Source organism: Silurus meridionalis, chromosome 25 (assembly GCF_014805685.1).
Source record: "Silurus meridionalis isolate SWU-2019-XX chromosome 25, ASM1480568v1, whole genome shotgun sequence".
NCBI classification, from domain to species: Eukaryota; Metazoa; Chordata; class Actinopteri; order Siluriformes; family Siluridae; genus Silurus; species Silurus meridionalis.
The window spans coordinates 1,390,444-1,413,844 of record NC_060908.1 but is presented as its reverse complement, the minus strand read 5'-3'; the positions used below and the strand labels follow the sequence as shown (position 1 = coordinate 1,413,844).

Here is a 23,401-nt window from a genome sequence, read left to right as displayed (position 1 = left end):
GTGTGTGTGTGTGTGTGTGTGAAGGCCAGGGGTGCATATATTTCTGGTTAAAGGGTGCATTATGTGACTTTTTGTTTGAAAGTGCAATGTTAAGCCCAGATTAATGGGCTTTTTTGGCCAAAAAACACTTAATATCTTTTTCTTTAGATCATGATGACATTGGCAGGAAGTGATGTAATGACCACACAGACTCCTTTATTCCGTTTTGTTTAATTTGAATCAATGGCTCGTAAAGAGGGCGAAAAGAATATAAAATACATGATTTGATTCTATCTAAAAAAAATACCATTCAAACACGTTACACAGCTCAAAGGGGAATTTTCTCATACTTTAAGGATCGTTTCAGTGAAAAATCACACAATTTTCTACACACTTCACATGCACAACATCAGCCGAGACGAATGACAGTTTTTTGGGTTTTTTTGGTAGCTGGCACATGATAAATCAACACATTTGAACCATTATTAAATACAACAATAACAATTATATATATATAATATTACAGAGCTTGAAAATGAAGTCTGAAACAATTAGATAAGACATTGTGTAAAAATTTCACCAAACTGTTCCTTTAAGTGTTGATAATACCCTCATTATCACACTCCTGCAGTTTCTCATACACACTTACACACACATCTGAGGAATAAAAGGAAGAAATAGTTAAAAAAAAAAAAATCTCATAATGTTCTCTGAAGGCCAAAAATATATATATAGGATAATATAATAAATCATTCCTAAAGTATTATACACACTTTAAATTTTTTATTGAATATTGCACACCAAAGTTGCATTTTTAACACACACATATATATATATATATACATACGTGTGTGTGTGTGTGTGTGTGTGTGTGTGTGTGTGTGACAGGTTTTTCATTGCTATGTTAATATAAAAATCGGATAAAACTGTCTGAGGTCAACTCTGTTTTTTGTATTGATGCTTTTGATAATAAATTTGTTTTTGACGTTCTGATTGATAAAAAAATTGATAAAAATAACACGGTTATTAAAAATCTTTTTAAAGTCGCATTTCTGTAAGACACACCAGCATGTCAAACCTTATAATAAAGAATTACAGTATGTATAATCCTCTATAAATGTGCTATGAATGCTTATTACTGGCCTTCACAGAAAGTCTTTTCTCGATGTACAAATTCACAAAATCTCAATTCTTTTGTTTGTTTTTTTATATATAAAAAATAGCTACACAGTGGATTGAGTGACTGAATCACACAGAGAATTAAAAAAACTTAATTTATATATTTTTTAAAAAGACTATCACTTTATTATTAAAATCACTTTATCACTAAAATTATAAAAATTTCATAAACGTAAAGATTTTTTATATATTTATATATATATATATATATATATATATATATATATATATATATATATATATATATATATATAAAATTCATTAAAATTTCATTAAAAAAATTCATTTTTTTTTTTACAAAAATAAATGTGATAAACTGCCAATAAGACAACAAGTGAAACATGATTTAAAAGATTTACAAGTTTCTGACAGGAAAAAAAAAAATTTTGGTTCTCACACTCCTCTATGATGGATCCTCAAGTGAACACACACACAGACACACACACACACACACACCACACCAGATTCCTTGCTCTATACATGAGGGATATCTGTTAATATTTTTTTTTTTTTTTTTTTTTTACGAGGTCACTGAAAAAAAATTAAACCTTATTTTACAATTCTACAAAGTGTATATTACGGGCTCACTGGTGCAGTGACACACACACACACACACACACACACACACACACACACACACACACACACACACAAACACACACACACCTCTGTCACAAAGACCCCACTACATGGCTTTTAAACAGGCTCATTACTGTAACACAATACCTGGAAACTTAACAAATCATAGTTTTAATACAAAATACTGAGTTGGCTCTGCCAGTCGAACCCCCTGCCAAGTGTGTGAGAGTGTTTAAGTGTGTGTGTGTGTGTGTGTGTGTGTGTGTGTGTGTGTGTGTGTACAAGTGTAACAGTGTGTTGGTTCGGGGTGTTTGGGCAGATTGGGGGTTCTTGCTGATTTACAATCAAATTAAAAAAAAAAAATAAAAAATAGTTTGTAGTCTTTACAAATTTTTTTTTTGGACAAATGTAAAAAAAAGGGGAGGTTAATGCCCATCTAGGTATAAATTCACTTATGAATAAATCATTTAATTATTTATGAATGAGTGGTTTCTTGTGAAAATTTAAAAAAAAAACGCTTTCCTGGAATCTGTTGAAGGATGAACGAAAAGCGATGAAGACATTCTGCTAAAAAAAGATTTTTCAATTTATAAAATAAAAAAAGAATGCAGAGGGTGTACAAACTTACAAGCGTTCTTGGGTAAATACAAACTAAAAATAAAGATAGTGTCTCGGTGGAGAACAGTAAAGTCCAACAATATCACGTGGTTCCTGCAGAGAAAATCCAATTCCTCAGGAACTGGAGCTACTTATTTTTCTGTACTCGCAATAAAAGAAGAGGTAGCCTTTTCCCAAACGTGTCCTCGGAGGCTGGAGAGAGGCGAGGCAGGAATGTTTTATATAGCGGAGAAACGGTGAAACTGGACGATTATTATTTTGTGTTAATTGGATCATGGGCGGGGTGGAGGTGGGGTGATAAGGGAGTGAGGGGTAATAGGGGTTGGGGGTGGTGCTGGTTAGGGCGGGGGTGATGCAGGTCACAGCGGTTTGATGTGTGTTTTTCTCCTCAGGTCTTATTGTGCCTCCGATCTGTCGAGAGGAATGCTGTGAATTTCCTGTTAGTTCTTGGGGGATATGCTGTGTTTTTCCTGTCTCGGACTGAGGCTGAGTTTTTTGTCCCGCTGACTTCCTGATGCTGGGTGGCTGCAGGGGGCGGAGTTTTACAAAAGGTCCCAGTTCAGACGGGGGAAAAAAAGCCCTTCCCTGTTCGTCTCTGTGTGTGTGTGTGTGTGTGTGTGTGTGTGTCTGAGCATGCTCATGCCATGCTGCTGCTCGGCGTGCTCTGGGTGCTGCTCATGCTGCCGTTGGCGCTGCTGTTCTCAGAGGGGGACGGGTTAGTGGGCACTGCATGATGCTTAGTCAGACCGCATGGACATCCTGAGAGAGAGAGAGAGAGAGAGAGAGAGAGAGAGATACAGAGAGGAGAGAGAGAGAAAGAGAGGAGACAGTGACATTGAATAATAGACAGAAAGATGAAAGAAAGAAAAAGAGAAATCATCACGAGAAGAGAATAACAGAGACAGAGATACGGAATGTGAGGAAGAAAGAGAGAGAAGATGGACAGACAGAGAGATAGAAAGAGAAGGCAAAAGAGACAATTGCAGCAAGACAGAGAGAGAGAGAGAGAGAGAGATAGAGCCTTTTATAGTTGCATTTAATGTTTATAAAACAACACTTTGTGACAAGAGATAAAAAAACAAAACAAAAAAACACTCGCTCTGACACTGGAGACTCCTTCCACGGACGATAAATAAACTTATCGCTTCTTTTTGACCAATCAGAAGCCAGAATTCAGCGGCTGTGCTGTAAGTTGAGCTACATGGTGTCTTGTGTTGTGTTTGTACCTGAGAAGAAGGTCTCTGACAAGCCAAAACCCAGAGAGCCGGGATAACCTGCAACACCGAAACAAAGCACACGTGAGTGACACATCACCATGCACACACACACACACACACACACACACACACACATTAACACCTCCATTTTCTCACAAGTAGGTGAAATCCCATGAAAAAGTTTTGCTGTTACTTAACTGTTTCATCTTATTTCTAGGGGCAAATCATCTCGAGGCTTGTTAAGGTCGCCCTCGCCGCCCTTTAGACTTCTTCCCTCATATGCTAAAGGAGCAGAGATGGTTCCCGCTCACACACTCGTCACACTGCCTTTCTCTAATAATCAGTAGCAATGCGTACGGCGGGGTACAGGGGGGTGGGGAGGACCGGTTCTGCTTACCTGTGCGGATTTTGATGAACCAGAGAGCACCGATGAGCAGGACGCCGATGAGGAAACCTCCGAAGGCGATGCCCAGAACTGACTGCAGGCTGAAATCTACACACTGATCTGAAACAGGACCAGACATGAAATACTGTTAATAACATCACACATACACAAAAATATCATAACACAATGTGAGCAAAAAATAAAAAAGAAGCATGTGAGAAGTTTGGACACACAGAGTCTTTAATGGATTTTGAAAGAAACATGCATTTTCCTTTTCTATGCAAGAAACCTGGTAATGTAACAGTATGAAAATGTACTTAAATCAAACAAGAATATAAATGTTCAGATGTTCCACACATGTGCCTCTTGTAAAACTTGCCAAAGATGTTCCCCACTAGTTGGAGATTTCTTCCTGAGCTTGTGATGCAGTTCATCTCAGAGCAGTTTAGTAGGATTGAGGTGTGGTGTCTGGGCAGGTGGTTCTATGATAGATATCACCCCAGACGTCTGTCTGCTCTCTAAATAACACGTACAGAACTCAGATGTGCGCTCATCGTCTTGTTGTACGGTGAAGTCGGTTCCGATGAGCCGCAGTCCAGACGGAACTGCACGGTGATGAAGTGTGGAATAGGAGCCGTGTTGGTTCACTTTCACTTTCCGGAATAAGTTCCCAACATTCCCTGCTCCAAAACAACCCCAAACTATTAAACGTCCACCTCCATGTGTGAGTGTGGGGGTGAGGGAGTCTGATCACATCTTCTCTCCTGTTCTTCATCTTTATACATGATGTTCTGTCCCATTTGGACTCCACAGAACATTTTTTTCACTCATTCACTGATCGGTTCCTGTGTGTTTTCGTCTTCTAACTAGTATGTTGCATAGAAACAAAGGGAACATGCATGAAAAACCATTGAAGACCAGGTGTTTCCACACTTTTCCGAGGCTCTGTACACATATTACCTCACCCACTTTTAATCATTTGTATTAATTATGATTTTATTATTATAATTTTTTTTTTACAAATGATTAAGAATTGTTTAACATTTTATATGTTTTAAATAATGAAAATCACATATTAATCAGTGTACATCAGGATATTATTTCTTTGTAATCATGATTAATTATTTATGGCAGTTTTTATGATCGTTTATTATTAGAAAATTGTTTTCAAAGTCATCAGTTTGTTATTTTCTGTTTAAATTATATAAAAAAAGATTAAATGATCAAATTAATGTCATATGTGATTTCTTTAAAAGACTAAGATGTTTCCTTTCCAGTTCCACTGACTGCAGAAAAAGTAAATAAGAAACAGGTAGAACTTCTGTGGATGTGAGGCTGATGAACAGTGACTGCACGTCGATTGTTTTGTGCTTTTGCACTTGCGTGCTCATTCCTTTTTATCACGTGACAGCTGAGATGATAATTTTAGACATTTTTGTCTTTTTACAATTAAGGTTGCAGATTTTAAAAAGGGAAGGAAAAAAAAAAAACAGGAATGTGTTGTCCAGTGTGCAGAAATAATGTATTTAACACCTGCAGTGTGAAGAAAGTCAGCAGGTTCAGCAGCTTCTGCTCCCTGAAGACCTGCACTAACTGATTACTCTTCCTTTCAGAGCTTCAGTCAGGAAAAATAAATGAATAAACACAAAACAAAGCAATAGTGCAAAGCGCACTGGTTCTTGCCGGGTTTTCAGTTTTGCCCTCACAGCAGAGTTAAACAGTTTTTTCTGGTAAACTTCTGGTGACTTCTTTAAGTAGTTCCTGAATTAAACCAATCAGTGTACAGAGATAGAAGTGATATTAAAGTAAATGGTGTGTGTTTAAAGGTAAAAAAACACTAACACACACATGTTGAAAGTTTCAGAACAGGGGCAGAGTTACAGAAGAGGGTGTGGTTAAAATGGGTTTGTGGTAAGACTGGGGTAGAGGGTAGATCGGGTTTGTGGTAAGGTGGGGTAGAGGGTAGATTGGGGTGTGGTTAAAATGGGTTTGTGGTAAGACTGGGGTAGAGGGTAGATCGGGGGTGTAGTTAAAATGGGTGTGGTAAGGTGGGGTAGAGGGTAGATTGGGGTGTGGTTAAAATGGGTGTGTGGTAAGACTGGGGTAGAGGGTAGATTGGGGTGTGGTTAAAATGGGTGTGGTAAGGTGGGGTAGAGGATAGATTGGGGTGTGGTTAAAATGGGTGTGTGGTAAGGTGGGGTAGAGGATAGATTCTGGGTGTGGTTAAAATGGGTGCGTGGTAAGACTGGGGTAGAGGGTAGATTCTGGGTGTGGTTAAAATGGGTGTGTGGTAAGGTGGGGTAGAGGGTAGATTCTGGGTGTGGTTAAAATGGGTGTGTGGTAAGGTGGGGTAGAGGGTAGATTGTATGAACTCAAATTAATTCTAACCACAAATCAAAAATTAGTACAAATTGTTCAGAATTGTTCAGAGGTGGAGTTACATAGTGGGCAGGGCTATAGAAGATTAATATAACCTTTTTCTTTGTGATCTTATTTGTATAATATAGATGAGCTCATGGAAGCTCTAAGGAATTAACTGAATATAAATAATGAGCAGCGGTGACGTCGGATTGGTTAAAAAAGAACAGCGATACCGGAAATGTTTTGTTTTAAAATCAACACCTTTTCTTTTTTGTTGCTTGTTTGTTTTTTCTGCTGAAACATTTGAGATGCACCATCAAAAAAAAAAGTATTGTTTGAATAAAAAAAAGAAAATAAATAAAGCAAAGCTGATAAAACAAAGGCAGGAAAGAATGGTGCAGGTGTTCAGGACGAGTTCACGTCTGAGTCCAAACAGGAAAGACAGTCAGTGCAGAGTCACTTCCTGTCAAAAACACTTCTAAATAGCAAATGTAGGTAGTCATGTGCTGTTTGTTCAATTATTAATGATGGCCTGAAGATTTGTAGGATTGTGGACAGAACGAGAGAAGAGACGAATGTGTCTGGTCATGTCTCCTGTCTCCTGTCTTACATGGAACATCCTCAGACCATAAAGGTGGAAGGACATGACGTGCGGAACACAAGCTATTGTGATGAAACTCCTTTTTCTTGATTAAAAATGAGAACACAGCAGGAAAAAATAAAAACGGTGCCAAGCTGAGGGTTTTCGCTCATGTAGCAAAAAACAAAACAAAAAGACACGACCCTATTTCAGTTCCTCTCAGTCCTCTTTTTTTTTTTTTTTAATAAAAGTACAAAGTGAAATATAATGGACTTTTCTCCTGGATAGAGGTGAGGATTGCACCACTCGGTCCAGACTCGTCTACCCGTGGCCTCTTTCCGCTTTGAAGAACAGCAGCATCCAGCTTTTTGTGCATCTCTGACAATAGCATGTGTTTGGACAGCCACGCGCTCCAGGCCTCGGGACACAATAAATCCCCCACTGACTCATTATTTTCTGATTACAGCCACAAGGTCAGCGAACAGGCCTTCCTATGAACCCGGCCACATCCTGACCTCAGCTCCATGACGACTGCTTACGTCAGTGGCTGGAGCGTTTTAGCACCAGGGGAGAACCTTTAACTCTTTACGCTCTGTCGGCTGTACAAACGAAACGATTTGTCTGAAATAAAACGTTGTCCTTCGTTAATTTGTCCCACTAGTGGATCGTTAAAACATTTTCTACAGCAGGAGTGTCTTTATTACACTCACGGAAAATGTATTGCCCTAAAGGGCACTAAAGGATTGTTGTCCCTCAGCAGGAACACTTAGAGGTTCCTATTAATCCTGTTTATTTTTTTTTTTATAAATATACCAACCTGTCTTCATCCAGGAACCATTAAGGATTATAATGGTTCAAGAAGAACATACACATGATCTCCTGGGAAAATCAGTTCCTGACAAGTTGTTTTAACAGAAACCTCTGTTGTAGAAGTTCCTCATTACAAAAGAATGTAGAATCTCCTTGGATCGCAAAAAGTTCCAAAAAGAACCTGGATTATCCAATGAACCCTTTAAGAACCACTTTCTTGTCTACTGGTGTATCACGAAGGACTTTAGAACAAAACATAGTTTCTCAAAGAGTTCTTCAAGGCAATCAAAGACAACTCCTCCAGAAAAGATTAAATCTTTATACATGATGTTAACAATTCAAGATATGTTTTGCATCTTGTCTGAGAGAAAACACAAGCCTCTCACAGCAGAATAAAAAAAAAATAGTTGGGTTTTTTTGTGGTTACGATGTATAGAATTGAATAAAACCAGATGCTCGGTGTGTTGGAGAGAGTCTAAGGTTTGTAGGCTTTTCAGTCTTGTATCTGAGCAGAATGCAATGACACACAGTAGGGTTGTCTGGTTCGTTATACTTCTCTATCACTAAGCAGCATCACTGAGTATATTTTACTGGGTAAGAGCATAAATCTGACAGCAGTAGTGTGTAATTTGGTTATCAATGTCATCAAAAAAGTCAGCTGTTAGACAGCCATTTTTACTGTGAAGCACGGTGGTGGTAGCAAACCATGTAGTTACAGTAGAGATTCACTCAGTAAAATGTAATTCCAGTAAAAGTGTCCTTTTAAACTTTCACTTGAGTAAAAGTACAAAAAGTATTTTCCTTCAAATGTACTTAAGTATCCAAAGTACTATGATTTATTATAACTATAATGTTCCTATTATCATTTTTATCACTTTTGCTTAATCAACTTTGTGACTCTCAGCACAACAATCTATTAATAGAATGATAATGAGTCTTAATAACCTTCTAAAAAAATAAAGAAAACGTGTAAATGAGGTCACGTGTGTTGTGTCGAGTTCGAGTCTGGAGTTTCTTCATTATTTAATCCTCTCTAAATGTTCTGCTTGATGTTGAACTGATGCTGAATTGTATGTTGGTGATCAGTAGATACACCAAGCGCCAATCAGAATTGAGTTTAAAACCCTGATTGGTGACTCGCTGCGTGTTTGACCAGTTACGTTTATCCTCATAAATAAAAAGGAACCACAGATTTTGCAAAATGTAGTTAAATGTAGTTGTATTTCCAAATACCACCACTAGTAGCATCATGCCGAAAATTTCAATTTCAATTTTTTTGTGCTTTATTTTTTTTTTCTATTTACAATTAATAAAATTAATGGGGGACTTTTCAGATTTATTTGTAAACCAAACCCTGATTCATTTTCCAAAACTTTAAATGAGACGTGTTTTTCCTGAAGCTGTTTATTTATGCATGTATTAATTGTGGTTTCTTTCAGGAGAAATGTGACACTTCAATTACAGGCACGACTTTTACGACTTTATCCACCTCATTACGTCACTTCTGATGGCAACAAATTTCGGTGTGAATACTTTTATTTAACCCGTTTTATTGGTCATTTTGGAAAGATGTTTTCTGCTATTCATTATTATGGGCTGTTTCCGTAGTTTTAGCAAACCCAGTTACCCCAGTTAATTCTATTTCACTACAATCTGTGGAAATGTTCTCCTGGAGATTTATCTTTTTTTTTTTCCCAGGTGGTTTCTGGTGCGTAACAGATTTTTTTCCACAAGATGGAAATTCACTAAACTGCCTGATTAGCGCTGGAACGCGATCTCTGTCTGTTTGTTATCGAAGCAAATGGCGCGGATATAATGGCTGAGAAAAACAAATCCCAAACAACATTTAATGAAGCGATGTGGGAGATGGGAGCAACAGTTAAGCGTGTCTGGAGCAGTCGGTTTACTCACTCGGCGTCGACGGGACGAGCGACGGGACGACTTGGACGTTTTCCGTCACCAGCTCCGGTTGTGCACAACTCTGAAAAAAACGTTTAATCAGTCAGTGAGTCAATTCATCAGAGACAATCAGTGTTCACGTCTCGCCGTTTTTCTACCAATAATCAAACGCTGGATTCTGATTGGTCAGGGGGTGTCCTGGGGTTTTGTTTTGTATAGAATAACTGCTGATTACTGAGTGCTGGGCATTAATACATTCATTCTATGAGAATAGCCGTCTGAAGTAATTGTTTCTGGTCACTGCGCTCTCTCTTTTTTCCTCTCTCTATTTCTCCCTCTCCCTCTCTATCTATTTTCTGAAAGCAGCAGTGGCCTGAGCACAAAATCTCACCAAAGTGGATGGAATTAATCAAGGTGGTGACCATGGAAACAAAAAAAATTAATAAGTGATAGCATGTCACTTTGAGCCGATTTTTGATCGGTCTGCTTGGTACATTTTAACTGCATTACAAACAAACATTAAGGAATAACAGCTGTGTGTTGAAAATAACATAAAATGCATACACTGGTATCATAAAAAAACCTTTGCTTATTAAAAACACTAAAAGCACTCGTTTGTGAAAAGCTGTGCAAAAAATATACGCCTAAATCTACTTTTAATCCTGAATGATGGGTCTCAAATGTGATTTGATTTTCAGGTCACTTTGCAACAATTTGACGAATTGTTAAACTTTGCCTTGATCCACTCTTATAATTATGTTCAATTTGGGCCAATTTATGTCTCGTGTCTCAGTGCCATTTATGTACTTGATGATTTACAGCTCTTAAGTCTGATTTCTGAGCTTGAAGAATAATTCCTTAAACAGAAATTACTGTTGGAACGGTGCAAAGCCGAAACATTACCTCTGAATATTTCATAGGTAAGTATTTCTGCCACATCTACCGTTACCACTATTTATCAACCCCATACATAATCATATGTTCAGGCTAGACAATTAAAATGTGACTTTTTTTTAAATAATTGACCCAAGATTTTAGTTCCATTAGTTCCTGTTTGTTGCCTAACCACAGAATTAAACATTTATAATGTCATTATAAAGCAAAATAAGTGAGTGTATGTAGCTAGCACGTAGCTAGCTCACAAAACCAAACATGCTAACACAAAGCTAAGCACCAAACATGCTAAACAAATCTCAAGTTTAGTTAATCATGAGAAAGGCCACGCCTACAAGCACTGTGTGAACACTCAATAACATTCTGCTAATTGATAGCCACCTACCACGACTGCTGTGGATTTCATACAGTGGGTGACGTTACACCGAAGCTCCCAGTTGTTGGTAGGCAGATCCTGCAATGTGTCAAGCAAAAAGCTGAACCTTGTGTTATTATAACATGCCAAGCACGGTTCCTGTTTTAATGAGACGCTCCTCTCCAACGGCTGGAGGCCTTTGGAGTGCACATAACATGACGTCACTTTGATATTCAAGTCCACATTTCCATGGAGCAAACTCCAGACCTAGAAGAATAAAAAAACAGGGTTAAATATAAGGCTGTGTTTCATATATGTGCTAAATGTACCTCAGTGTACAAGGTACAAGGGACAAAGGACAAGGTAATGAAGATTTGGCTGCCTCTGCCAAGAGGTTACAGCTGGGAAATGTTTGAATTTTCTAGCAATAGCTCCAAAATCAAGATCGGAATGCAAAATAATTGTTTTTTTCCGGGTTTTTACCTGAGCATAGAGCCTCTTGTTGGTTGGCACTTTGGTGCTGGAATCAAGTTGCACTGAGTAATCAGGAGACGTGAACAACTTCATCCAGGTGGGAGACGTGGGCGCCTCTGTAGGTTTACTTCTCTCAGTCACTGTGCAGAGTCAGAATTTAAAGTTTTTAATAAGATATGGGTTTATAAGATTTGAAAATCACTGCATTCTGTTCTTATTTGCATTTTACACAGTGTTCCAACTTTTTTGGGATTTGGGGTTCTGTATAATATAAAAAAAATAACAGATGGTACATTTAAAATGATATAGTTAAACTTATCACTGGGGTTTTTACCTTCACTTGTTTTTTTCTTCAGAATCTTGACCTGGATTATTGGGCCTTTCAGGTAAATCTTTGTGTAGCTCTTGATGGATTTGCTCCTAAAGTAATGGAGTGCCTGATTCCGGAGTTCGTCGTCGTCGTCAGAGAGGTCGCTCAGCCGGGTCACGGTCATACCGTTTAGGGAAATTACATTGTTGGACTACACAAAAAGGAAAGTATGTACATATATTAGATAGGCCATTTTGTTTGTTTTGTTTGTTTGTTATATATATATATATATATATATATATATATATATATATATATATATATATATATATATATATATATATATATATATATCAACAGCAGGTAAAATAGGTATTGAACACGTCACCATTTTTCTCAGTAATCATATTTCTTAAGGTGCTTTTGACATCAAATTTTTACCAGATGTTACAACCCATGCAATAAAAACATGCGAAGAAATCAAACCATACATGTCCATACATTAAGTTATGTATAATGACACAGGGGAAAAGTATTGAACACGTGAAGAAAGGGAGGTGAAAAAAAGGCATGAGGAGCCAATACACCATCTGAAATCAGTCAGTAATAAAAAAGCAGTCCTCCCCCTCGTCCAGAAGTGGGAAGAACCTCATTTCACCATAAACCAGACACAAGCAAGTGCTCCTCACAAGATTTCTAACAAAGGAGTGAAAAGAACTTCAGAAGAGTTGCCCAACAGGCTTCTGGACCACTTGTGGAGAGCTTCAGAAAGACCTGGTATTAGCAGGTCCAATTGTTTCAAAGAAAACAATAAATAATGCATTCAACCACCATAGACTGTGTGCATGCTCACCACTCATTTGGTTAGATGAGAACAACATTTTACTCTTTGGATGCCATAATACACACCATGTTTGAAGGACTAATGGCACTGCACATCACGCCAAAAACACCATACCAACAGTGACGTTTGGAGGTGGGAACATCATGGAGTGGGGCTGTTTTTCAGCACAGTACTGATGAACTTCATATAATTAAAGGAAGGATGAATGGAAAAATGTACCAAGACATTCTTGATAAAAATCTGCTGCCATCCACCAGGATGATGAAGATGAAACGAGGGTGAACATTTCAGCAAGACAATGATCACAAACACACAGCCATGGAAACTCAATTGGTTTCAGAGAAAGAAAATAAAGCTGCTATCGGATTTGAATCCAATTGAAAATCTCTAAAAAAGTACTAAAGTTCAGAGTTCATAGACGAGACCCATGGAACCTTCAAGATTTGAATTATGTTTGTGTAGAAGAATGGGCCAAAATCACACCTGAGCAATGCAACGAGATTCTCCATACAGAATAAATACATTTCAGTAAGCGTGTTCAATTCTTTTTCCCCGTGTGTCATTTCACATAATTGCACATAACTTCATCTATGGACATCTATGATTTGTTTTTTTTTGTCAATAGCACCACAAGAAAAATATTTACTGAGAAAAACTGTGACATGTTCAATACTTATTTTCCCCGCTGTATATATACACTTTATTTACTTAATTTATTTTTTGCTTCAGAAATTAATTAATGTAATTTTTCCAATTAAAAAAATTATTCATTAACTATTCAATATAAATTATGAATTATTTATTATTATGATAATAAATAAAATTAAATTGTAATTAAATACCATAAACAATGCAATAAATTTCACCAGGGAAAAACATGAATTCATTAATAGTTTATTACTGTACTCTTACTTTGTGATTTAAATAATTGTTGATGGTCAACTTTTAAACTGATTATTTAATGTGTTAAATATAACTGAAATATATTAATTGAAATATAATTTAGCAATTAAATCTCAAAGTAAAATATTCGTTATAATTTAAATAAATTATTAGATAAATTATTTCATAATCAAAAAACTACATTAAATATTATAAAATAATCAAATAAAAAAAATTTCAAATAAAGTAATTCCTCTGTTCAGTCAACAAGAAAGTAACATGATTCTTTTTAAGAACTTTAGGACTTTTTTACATTTATAAATTAATATGTAATAATTATGATCGACGCAATAAACATTGAGGTCCATCATGTTGTTCACTCACTTTGAATGAGACATTGTTAGAATTGATTGTCCAGACCGTTCCGTTTGGACCCCTCAGGATTAGCTTCACGAAAGCTGGATCCACATCCACAAAGACGTTCCTGTGATCCATGAGTACGAGTGTGATTAGTCAGTGTTAACTCTACACAGAATGCCTGCAGTGATGAGGTGTGAGATGCACTCCTGAGACTGCTCACCTGGAGCCGAGGTGACCCGGAATGTGGATGATGTGAACCTCGTCCTCTGATTCCTCAAACCGGCAGGATTTAACTCCCTTATTCTCAGAAATAAACCTCAGTGACTTCATCGTCTTCGCTGATTCCGGTTTCAGCTCACAGATGGACACGGACGGAGTTTCTGAGACACGAGCAGGGAAAAATCCTGGTCACATATTTAACTACAGCATCACACTTTAACTTGTTCAAGTAGCAGCAATAAACTGTAAATAAGTCATTTATTTAAAAGAATTCTTTTAGTATTTTGGGCTCATACCTTTAGTCTCAATGAAACTGATGTTGGATGGATTATTGATTGTGGTAAATGATGAAACTCCACCGAACTGTGCCGTTGCCCATGATACAAGCTCGCTGCCTTGAGCGTCTGGAGCCATGGAAGACTGTTGCTGGATCAACATAATATTCTTTGATGCCTAAAGGTTAAAAACAAAGTTTTGAATCAATATAAACTGCATACATTATTGCAAATTGTCTGCATCTTCTCCTGCAAGATTTCTCATCTTAACACACTCAAAAGAAAAGCGCTGTCCGCCCTCTTCTGCATACATGAGCTCACAGATGCAGACGACTGCCGGATATCTCTGTGACTGACAGCGGAGATGGAGTATGTCTCTTTTCATGTAGTATACATTGCAACGTGATTTTATGTTTTACTGCGTTAGATTAGATTAGATTCATCTTTATTGTCATTGTGCAAGGTACATCTACAGAGACAATAAAATGCAGTTAGCATCAAACAACAAAGTTCATAAGTGGAGTATTTATAATAAATAGCAATATGTTTAATGAGGGTATAGGGTCCATATGTACAGGACTGAGAGTAGAGAAGGTGCAGTAGGTTATAAGATATGGTGTATATATAGCAGTGGTGGGCCTTCAGAGCCAGCAAAACCTTCTCTGCTGGTCTAAACACTATCAGAAGCACTGACCTACATTTACAACCTAAATTCTAATATTTGTTCCATGAGATTGTATTAATTTATTCCCAACAGTTTATTCTCTTTATTTCGTAGTGTTTCTCGGCTGCACTGCTTCCAGTACGTGTATGTGGATTTGAGATTTTTTGTCCAATCAGATTTCAGTCTCTATGTGCTGCCATGTCAATCTAATCTGCCCAGAGCCTTCAGAGTCAGTACTGCTGGCCCTTTTACCATAAATAATATTACCAACGAATCTGTTTCTTAAACCAATCAGATTTCATATTCGCTTCACACTTAACTAGGTGCACAATTGCGGTTGTAGTGTCTGGAGTTTGTTTTAGTAAAATGCTTTTCACCTTCCATATGTGAAATTCCTCTCTCTGTAATGCCGTGCGTTGTTATATTGCGTTTTTGTATAGTATTGATGGTTTCTATAATTGCAGCGTGATAGTGGTGGTATTAAGAGGTGGGTTCAGTTGGGGGAAGTTCCTTACTGAAGGCCCAGGTATCAAATGCTCGGCCCGCCACTGTGTATATATATATATATATATATATATATATATATATATATATATATATATATATACACAGTATAACTGTGCAACTGTTATGAATGTTGAATGTTATGAATGTTTGTATGATACAGTATATACCGTGTAAATATGGGTGGAATATACAGTAGTGTAATTATACAGAACGCATGAAGTAGATAAAGGAAATGAAAAACGCAGAGTAGATAAAGTATCTACTGCACTCATATTTGATGACAAGCTTTATTTGCTATGTGCGCAGAAACATATGAAATAGTAGACGCGAAATTTAGCAATTCGACTGATTCATGTTTCTATTCATTCATACTTTTAGCATTACACAATGAGTCGACTTCCTCTGAGCCTCCCAGGAGGAGCAATCGGTTCCACAGCTTAGCATCGAATATTATAATCTTCTTTATTATAGTCTCCACTCCCACTCTCTCTCTCTGTGTCTCTCTCTCTCTCTCTCTCTCTCTCTCTCAGTCTGTCCTTTTCTCTGTGTTTATTGTGGTTAAGCGTCCATGCGCTGAGTTGTACAACCTCTCTGGTGCCACGCTGCTTCCTTCACTTCCTGGCTGGGGACAGGAAATGAGACGTTTTTAACTGTGTGCGTCAGTCCGGCTGGCTGGAATTTGACTCGTTGTGAGGATAAATATGGACGCACACAACACTGTCGACACGAGACGTTCCCCCGCGTGGCGGAAAAATAAACGCAGGACCAACAATTCCAGTGAATATATATATATATATATATATATATATATATATATATATATATATATATATATATATATATATATATTTTTTTTTATATTACATATATACATATATAATACAATTAATGATTTAATTGATTAAATAATGTATTTATTTATTTATGCATGTATGTATGTATAGAATGTCTTGGTGAGCGGTTTAGGCCAGAATTACATTTTAATTTATTTTTGTACATGAATATGGACAAGTTTTCTATCTGCCTCGAGGCTTCACTATTGAAACTGCAGGGCTCTTTTAGCTTACAATCTCTTTTGCTTGAGGCTGTTGCTTTAACCGATTGTGAGCTGGCACCAAGCTACCTAGAAGGCATCCATAAACATCAGCATATTCATGCCCTGCTGACTGGACAGTCAGGAAGCGCACCAGTCAGAGCTCGCAAACCGCACCTGTAGTAAACTGCACAGGCTGAAATCCATACATGTGGATTTAATAGCTGTGTTTTAATTTCACAACGACTGCTTTTTTGATTCGGTTGCAGATACACTTACAAGGACATTTACAAGACGGACTTTTGAAGAAAAACTGGACATCATGAGGGAAGATTGAGCTTTTTCATGAAATGTTTATACAAGTTTTTTTCCACTGGAAAAATATAGAAAACAAATGTTTTAAACACAAGTGTGTCTAAATCATCTCAAGAAGATCACAACTGAAATACATGCCTTTATTTGTGTACAAACGTTTTGGCCGCCTTGGTTTTTAAGTGTAACACGGAAGCCCCACAATTTAGATTTAGGAAGAAGAATTTACAAAATAAATCAACTGTGAATTGATATTATTTGAACTGATATAATTTTTTATAAAGTTTCTTATTGAATTCATGAGAAAGAGTGAGGGTGGGACGGAGGATACGACTGTTCATAGCTGCTATAATGTAAAAAAAAAAATACTAAAAGTACATTGTGACAATGCAACAAATTGCAAATTGTAATTGCTGGCAAATTGCTGTGTTATAAGAGAAGTCACACAAAACACTTCAAGACATGCTGTTATTCGAAAATACTAATTCAGTGTAGAACCAGTAACTATGCTTGAACTAACTGATGTTTTTATTAGATTATACCTTTGACTTGTTTATACTGTCCTTAGGGGGCACAAACTTTTGTGATTGATTCGCCCTTTTCATACTTATCTATTTAGTCACAGTGGACAGAAAGAGAAAGACAGGAAATGGCACAGACAAAAAAATTAGCTCACAATGAAAGAATTAAGGGAGTGGATTGAGAGAGAGCGAGAGAGAGAGAGAGAGAGAGAGAAGATTAGAATGGAGAAGAGAAGTGGAAGAAGAGAAGCTTTCTCTATCAGTTATGTATTCTCTCTAGACTGATAACGGGGAAACGGCGTGAGCCGGACTGTCCTAATCCAGAATTCTGGCTGGCTGGACTTCCTTCCTGCCGCATGACTCGGCGTGAACTCGAGCGTGACCTCGAAAATAAAACAATCAGAATGGAGACAATAAAACGAAGACGCAGATCTCCATGGCTGTGATTAAGAGGAACGCTGTGACTGAGAGCTAAAAATAAGTGAAAATTACACGAACAATCGTTTAAATAATAACAGATTCTTCACAGGAAAGAATAAAGAAAAATTGTGTGTGTGTGTGTGTGTGTGTGTGTGTGTGTGTGTGTGTGTGTGTGTGTCAGAACAACTTCCTCGCACACTTACGTAAAGTAGCATCGAATTGGTGGATTTAAAGTGATGTAGACGGATTTGCCGTTCGTGTTTGGGCAGGTGATGATCAGGATGGACGGATCGGCTAAAGTCACCTCCATCATGGCGTAATCAGCCTGTAATAAAGCAAGAAAGAGTGTCATCATCAAACCAAATCATACCAGATCAGTTTTCAGTTCAAATAGTAAAAAGAACTTTAAACAAATAAATACATATTTATTTATTTATTTATTTATTTACTTCTGTAACAATTAGGGCGATGTGAAGACATTCTTGATATTCTGATAAAAAAAAAATGCTTTTATTGCTATTTAGAATTTTTATTCATAATATTTATATATTTATCACACATACGTATCTATTTATAATATATTAACATGTAATAAAATATGAATAACTAAATAATATCATGTATTTTTTAGTTATTTGTGATACAAATCAACAAATCTGTAAAATCAGCAGATTCGAAGTGAAATAAATATAATAATGTATTCATTCAAAAACAGACCAAGTGCTGTGAAAAAATGTTTTTTAATTTGTCTGATTTCATTTATTCATTTCTGATTTCTCAAATTTATTTCAAACTTATTTTTAAGGGATTTTTTCCCCTCTTTTTACCGTATCAAAGAAACATTTCGTGCTACAATATTTTAAATAAATCATGCTACAATATTTTAAACATATTATCCATCACTTTTGGGAACCTGAGGTCCACTTTAAGAACAAAGACACTATATTTATGTGTGTATAAACTTAACCTAATGCTAATTGCTATAAGCTACAGAAACTGTAGAGCTGTAGTTCATGCGGCACTGTGATTTCATCCTCAACATAGGCCGTTTGCATTATGTTTACATTCTGGCCTGAGCGTTAATCCACAGCGGTACGAGGCACAGTGTGAGACCAGGAGGCAGAAATTCCCAGAGGACCAGTCTCTCGTGATTAGGAAGCGAAGTAAAAACAAGCGTTATAAACATTTGGCGTCCTCTTTGCGATTTTGTTGTTTCTCATGCGAGACGAGGAGCCTTATAGACACATCATAGAGACAGATCTGCACTAGTGTCTAGCCTTGGCTAACACAATACAACTACACAACTGTTCAGCTGGTTTGTTTTAATCCGCTACATGCTTCTGACTCGAATTAACTTCTATTAAACACATTAAAATATACAGGAACCCCCACACTCACACATAGAGGTTTAATGGGGTTGATTTGGACCAGGAAAGTGAACCAAAATGGCTCCAATTCCACACTTCAACACCATGCAGTAACATTTGGACTGCGGCTCATTGGAACCGACTTCAACAAGACGATGAGCCGACGCGCACGTCTGAGTTCTGTAAGAGTTATTTAGAGAGCAAACAGACATCTGGAGTGATATCTATCATAGAACCACCTGCCCAGTCACCGCACCTCAATCCTACTGAACTGCTCTGAGATGAACTGCATCACAAGAAAGAAAGAAATCTCCAACTAGCTTTCTATTTTTAGTGAATAAGCATTTCAGCTAAATCTTTGGGGAAACTAACTGTCCAGATACCAGGAGTGTGTAAAGCGGTTCTTCATGCTAAAGGAGGATCTTTCAATGAAAATAAACTGGAACATCTGTACATTTATAGATTTGTTTGGTCAAATTAAATCTTCATAAAGGAAAGGAACATGCTTGTGTCTCTCAAACCCCAAAAAAGGCTTAGTGTTTCCACACTTTTCACAGGCTCTGTATATCTAATGTTACTTTATATACATTATAGCAGCTATAAATGGACATTCTTCCACCCTGTCTTTTTTCTCTCTTGTAATTTATAGGCTAAAATATTTATCTTGTCACGCGCCATGAATCCACAAAGAAGCATCTTGAAGATGTTGGAAAACATTCAGCTTAACCACTGACTGTTGCAAAACATGCTGATACTCTTCTAAACATCTCCTTACATAAAAACCACAGTGAATACAATAGTTTATTAAATATGACATAAGAATTTATGGTCCACGCTTTTAGTTCATTAATTTGATAGTTTAGGAAAATACTCTGAATATAAATATAAATAAATATAAACCGATGTGAATGTCGTCTTCATGCCTATCACTCAGCCTTTGCTATATTATAATGTTTTTATTTAGATTCTTTTGCACTTTTTGATGAAATCGTTTTAGCATATTCATACAATAACTGCAGGAACAGGATGAGTTTGCGAGCCATGCAGTGGCACAGGGGGCGCTGGTGAGTTCATTAGCGCTCATGTGTTATAAAGATGTTCTCTCCTGCTGGTGTGTAAATGTGAACTGAATCCCTCATCAGTTCCCTTCTTCCAGCTTTGGAGACGAAACGGAGCCTGAAACTTTATCCTGCCAAATCCACTCCTAATCTCCGCTAACCGCAGTGTAAATACTCCCATCTGGACTGGCGCTGTAATCTTTTTTCGGGGCTCAACCGGGGCAGGATTTGCACCGATCCCCACCAAAATATTAGTGGGCCGCGATTAGAGAACGAATTACTCGCACTGGCTTTGGAAAAGAAGTGAAATACATATTGGATGAAATACATATGCCTCAGGTGTTGGCCGGTATAACAGATGACTAATTATTCATTATGGACAATATCATAAATAATAAATAAAATGTTACTATTATTATTAGTATTATTATCAGTATTAATATTACAAAAATTTTGCCCAGGAAGTACAGTGCATATCTTCTTTATTAACTCGCTGCTGCTTCGGTTTGCTCGGCTTTGAACGCTAATAAGGGAATTGCATCCATTTGCAAGTCTAATTAATCCTGAGAATCGCTGTTGAAAGTGGACTTTTTAGTTTGTAATCCTCACATCTGTGCTCTTGGCTTTCTTGTCTCAATGCACGTCGAAATTTGGAGAAAATATTCATTGTGTCTCAGAGGTTTTTATTAAACCAGCTGCACGAGATGGTGTCCCAAGGCACTCGTATGCCGGTGTAAACCTTTTTTTTTTTTCCATATCAAATTCAGTGGATTTGTACTTAATTGCACCACAGTGTGGTTGAATCCTTGATTCTAATTGGTTGGTTCGTTTTCTAAAACAGCAGCTCTAACAGATCAGGTTGAAGCTATAGCGTTACTTTTAAACACTTTGGGACGTGCCGTTATAGGAAAATAATCATTTCAGGCAGCATGAAAGCACCCAATTATTGATTATTTTCCTATAAAAGCATTCTTAATCATGTTTTTACCTCCTTCATGTGAAAACAATCGTCATAATCTAAAAAGAGTACCACAGATTTCACTCCACACACATCGGAACGATAAAATATCGTTCAAAACAATATTGTTTTGTTGGCATGTTTGGATATACATCTATTACATATAATATAATATAATATAATATAATATAATATAATATAATATAAAAATTATATATTCCATGCATTTTGTTCGGATTTGCATTTAGTAAATATCCATGAAATTAAAGGCAGACAACAAACCTGAGTGTATAAATTCATCAGGACATGACATCTGCCGACGTTTGATGCCTGGTCAAACGATCCCAGAGGTCCTCCATTTTTGAAAGCCCACATTTTTTATTTTAGACGGCACGTCTGCGAGCGCTGAGAATTATCTCTGAGCTGGAAAGCTGCCTTACATTTAATTAGTCTCGCAGGAACCAAGTTGTCAAACATGTCCAAGGGTACATAATAAAGAAACAAGGGGGGAAAAAAAACCTTTCCAAAAGATAATTTCCGCGTTTGATCAGAAAGCTTTTTTATTCCAGATGGGATGAAGAAAGAAAGGATCACTCACACAAAGAGCATGTAAGAGAATGCTTATTAAAAGAAGTGCAACTCGAGGTAAACCAAGACAGGGGTCAAATACATCCGGCTTTTGTCTGAATTGCATGGAATTACAGCAGAGAATGTTCATGGTTTTTAATTTAAGATCTGACAGGTTATACATTAGCAGTGACATATGCCAAATCTGGATAATATAATGTGTGGCTGTGTCTAAACTGTCTGATTGGCTGCATCAAATGAATTGGGGCTTCTGAAATCACAGAATAATCATACCATGATTTTACCATACGAGAAGGCCAGGGTTAAAGAGCTTACTGGTGCAAGCTTGGATTGAAATAATTCTGAACTGGATTTTTATTCTCAAGAATCTTGACAATGGGACAAATTGTCCATTCCAGTTTAAAAAGTTAAGCCTTTGTGTTTTGCCCAGGGAAATTTCTAAGTATCTGGGATGTCTGGGTAAAGGCAAGAGACCAAACCTCACTGGGCCACCAAAAGAAAGAGCTTAATTTACAATTTATCACCAGACTGCATATGTCTGTCACCAGCCACTCAAGTAAATTATGCCCCTGAGCAAAGGTCTGGAAATTCAAGTCCTAGAAATGGCAGAGCCTAATAAGAGTGGCTCTGCAACTGGATGGATAATGGTTTCTTCAGTCTTTGAGAATGTATTTTCAAATCTAACTTGAGAAAAGACTTTAACCCCTAGCTGCTCAAGGATACCCAAGTGATACCAGAATTCCTAGGACAGTAGTGAAGCGATATTGTAACTGAAATGATACCATTGATGATCATCATATCATAGCTCCTGGACTTGAGTTTGAGTCTAAATTTTTACTGTCAAACTAGGTGAAGTGTGGATGAGACAGGATGGCAAAATCTAGTCCTTCTTGTGAGATTAATATAAGGTTGATGAAAAGTGTGCGCATAATACCAAGGACCCCATGCAGACAGAAAGTCCACTTGGAGACCAGGATTTATCCAAACGTTCTTTACATACTGTTGGATAAAATATTATAAAAGAAACCCCAGAAACTTCAGCTTGAGAAGAGGTTTTATGTGCAGTATGCATAGAAGAGGCTCAAGTGTTGAGCAAAAAAGCCAAAGTAGGAGCAAACCCCAAGCCCTCAGCCTGACCAGAAGCCCTCAAAGATGGGCTGAGAAGAACAATTTTGGTTTAGGCTCTGTAAACTCTTAATATAACACAATCTAGATTGTCCTCAGCCTAATTGTGTTATGCAATTCACGACAACACAAATGGATATTATTTTTTACAATGCTTGAGCTTCACGTTGATCTAGACCACTATTTATTCATTAATTAAACTGTGTGTCTATATTTATGTTTTTGTACTACAGGAAAAATCCGAAAGTGGACGGAAACCACCAGACGGAAAAAGAAAAAAAAAGAGAAAGAGACAGAGAGACCTCCATGTTGTTTAGAGTAAAGTGTACAGACTACTTGTACCTCTTTATGTACTTCAGTTGACTTCACTCAAAATTGAACAATGTCCCTACCAGTGCCCGAGCAGTCGCCCTTGCTATTTTTGTTCCTGTGCTTTCAAGATATGATTGTTTTTCCTTTTTTTCTTGAGTGCAGTTTTTTCCAAGGTTTTGCTGATGCATAACTGTTTCCCGTTATTCTTTGGTTCTCCCCCTAAGCCGAGTCGGCTCCACCGCTCCAGTCTCGGCGCCGAGCCAAACGATGACATCAATGAACGTCTGAAAGCACCGCCCTTTAGCTCAAGCTTCTT

The 23,401-nt window shown here is 37.2% G+C and overlaps 1 protein-coding gene across 2 annotated transcripts in view; it reads right to left on the bottom strand.

The window, feature by feature from the left end:
* Positions 1–2,239: 2,239 nt before the first annotated feature.
* The window catches only part of eng (endoglin), a 40,166-nt gene continuing 19,004 nt past the window's right edge, over positions 2,240–23,401 (bottom strand). The window contains exons 4-15 of one of the 2 annotated variants that reach the window (XR_006924349.1): positions 17,881–18,002; positions 14,242–14,398; positions 13,947–14,106; positions 13,751–13,850; positions 11,665–11,851; positions 11,340–11,470; positions 10,887–11,123; positions 9,620–9,689; positions 3,970–4,077; positions 3,771–3,854; positions 3,582–3,629; positions 3,025–3,114 (exon numbers count right to left, since the gene is read on the bottom strand). Coding sequence is in view for 1 of the 2 variants with exons in the window: in XM_046838898.1 (XP_046694854.1) it covers positions 2,993–3,114; positions 3,582–3,629; positions 3,970–4,077; positions 9,620–9,689; positions 10,887–11,123; positions 11,340–11,470; positions 11,665–11,851; positions 13,751–13,850; positions 13,947–14,106; positions 14,242–14,398; positions 17,881–17,892 (1,332 nt within the window). In the remaining variant the exon portion in view is untranslated. Of the gene's footprint in view, positions 3,115–3,581; positions 3,630–3,770; positions 3,855–3,969; positions 4,078–9,619; positions 9,690–10,886; positions 11,124–11,339; positions 11,471–11,664; positions 11,852–13,750; positions 13,851–13,946; positions 14,107–14,241; positions 14,399–17,880; positions 18,003–23,401 lie in introns of both variants that reach the window. The other variant, XM_046838898.1, reaches the window with a different exon arrangement.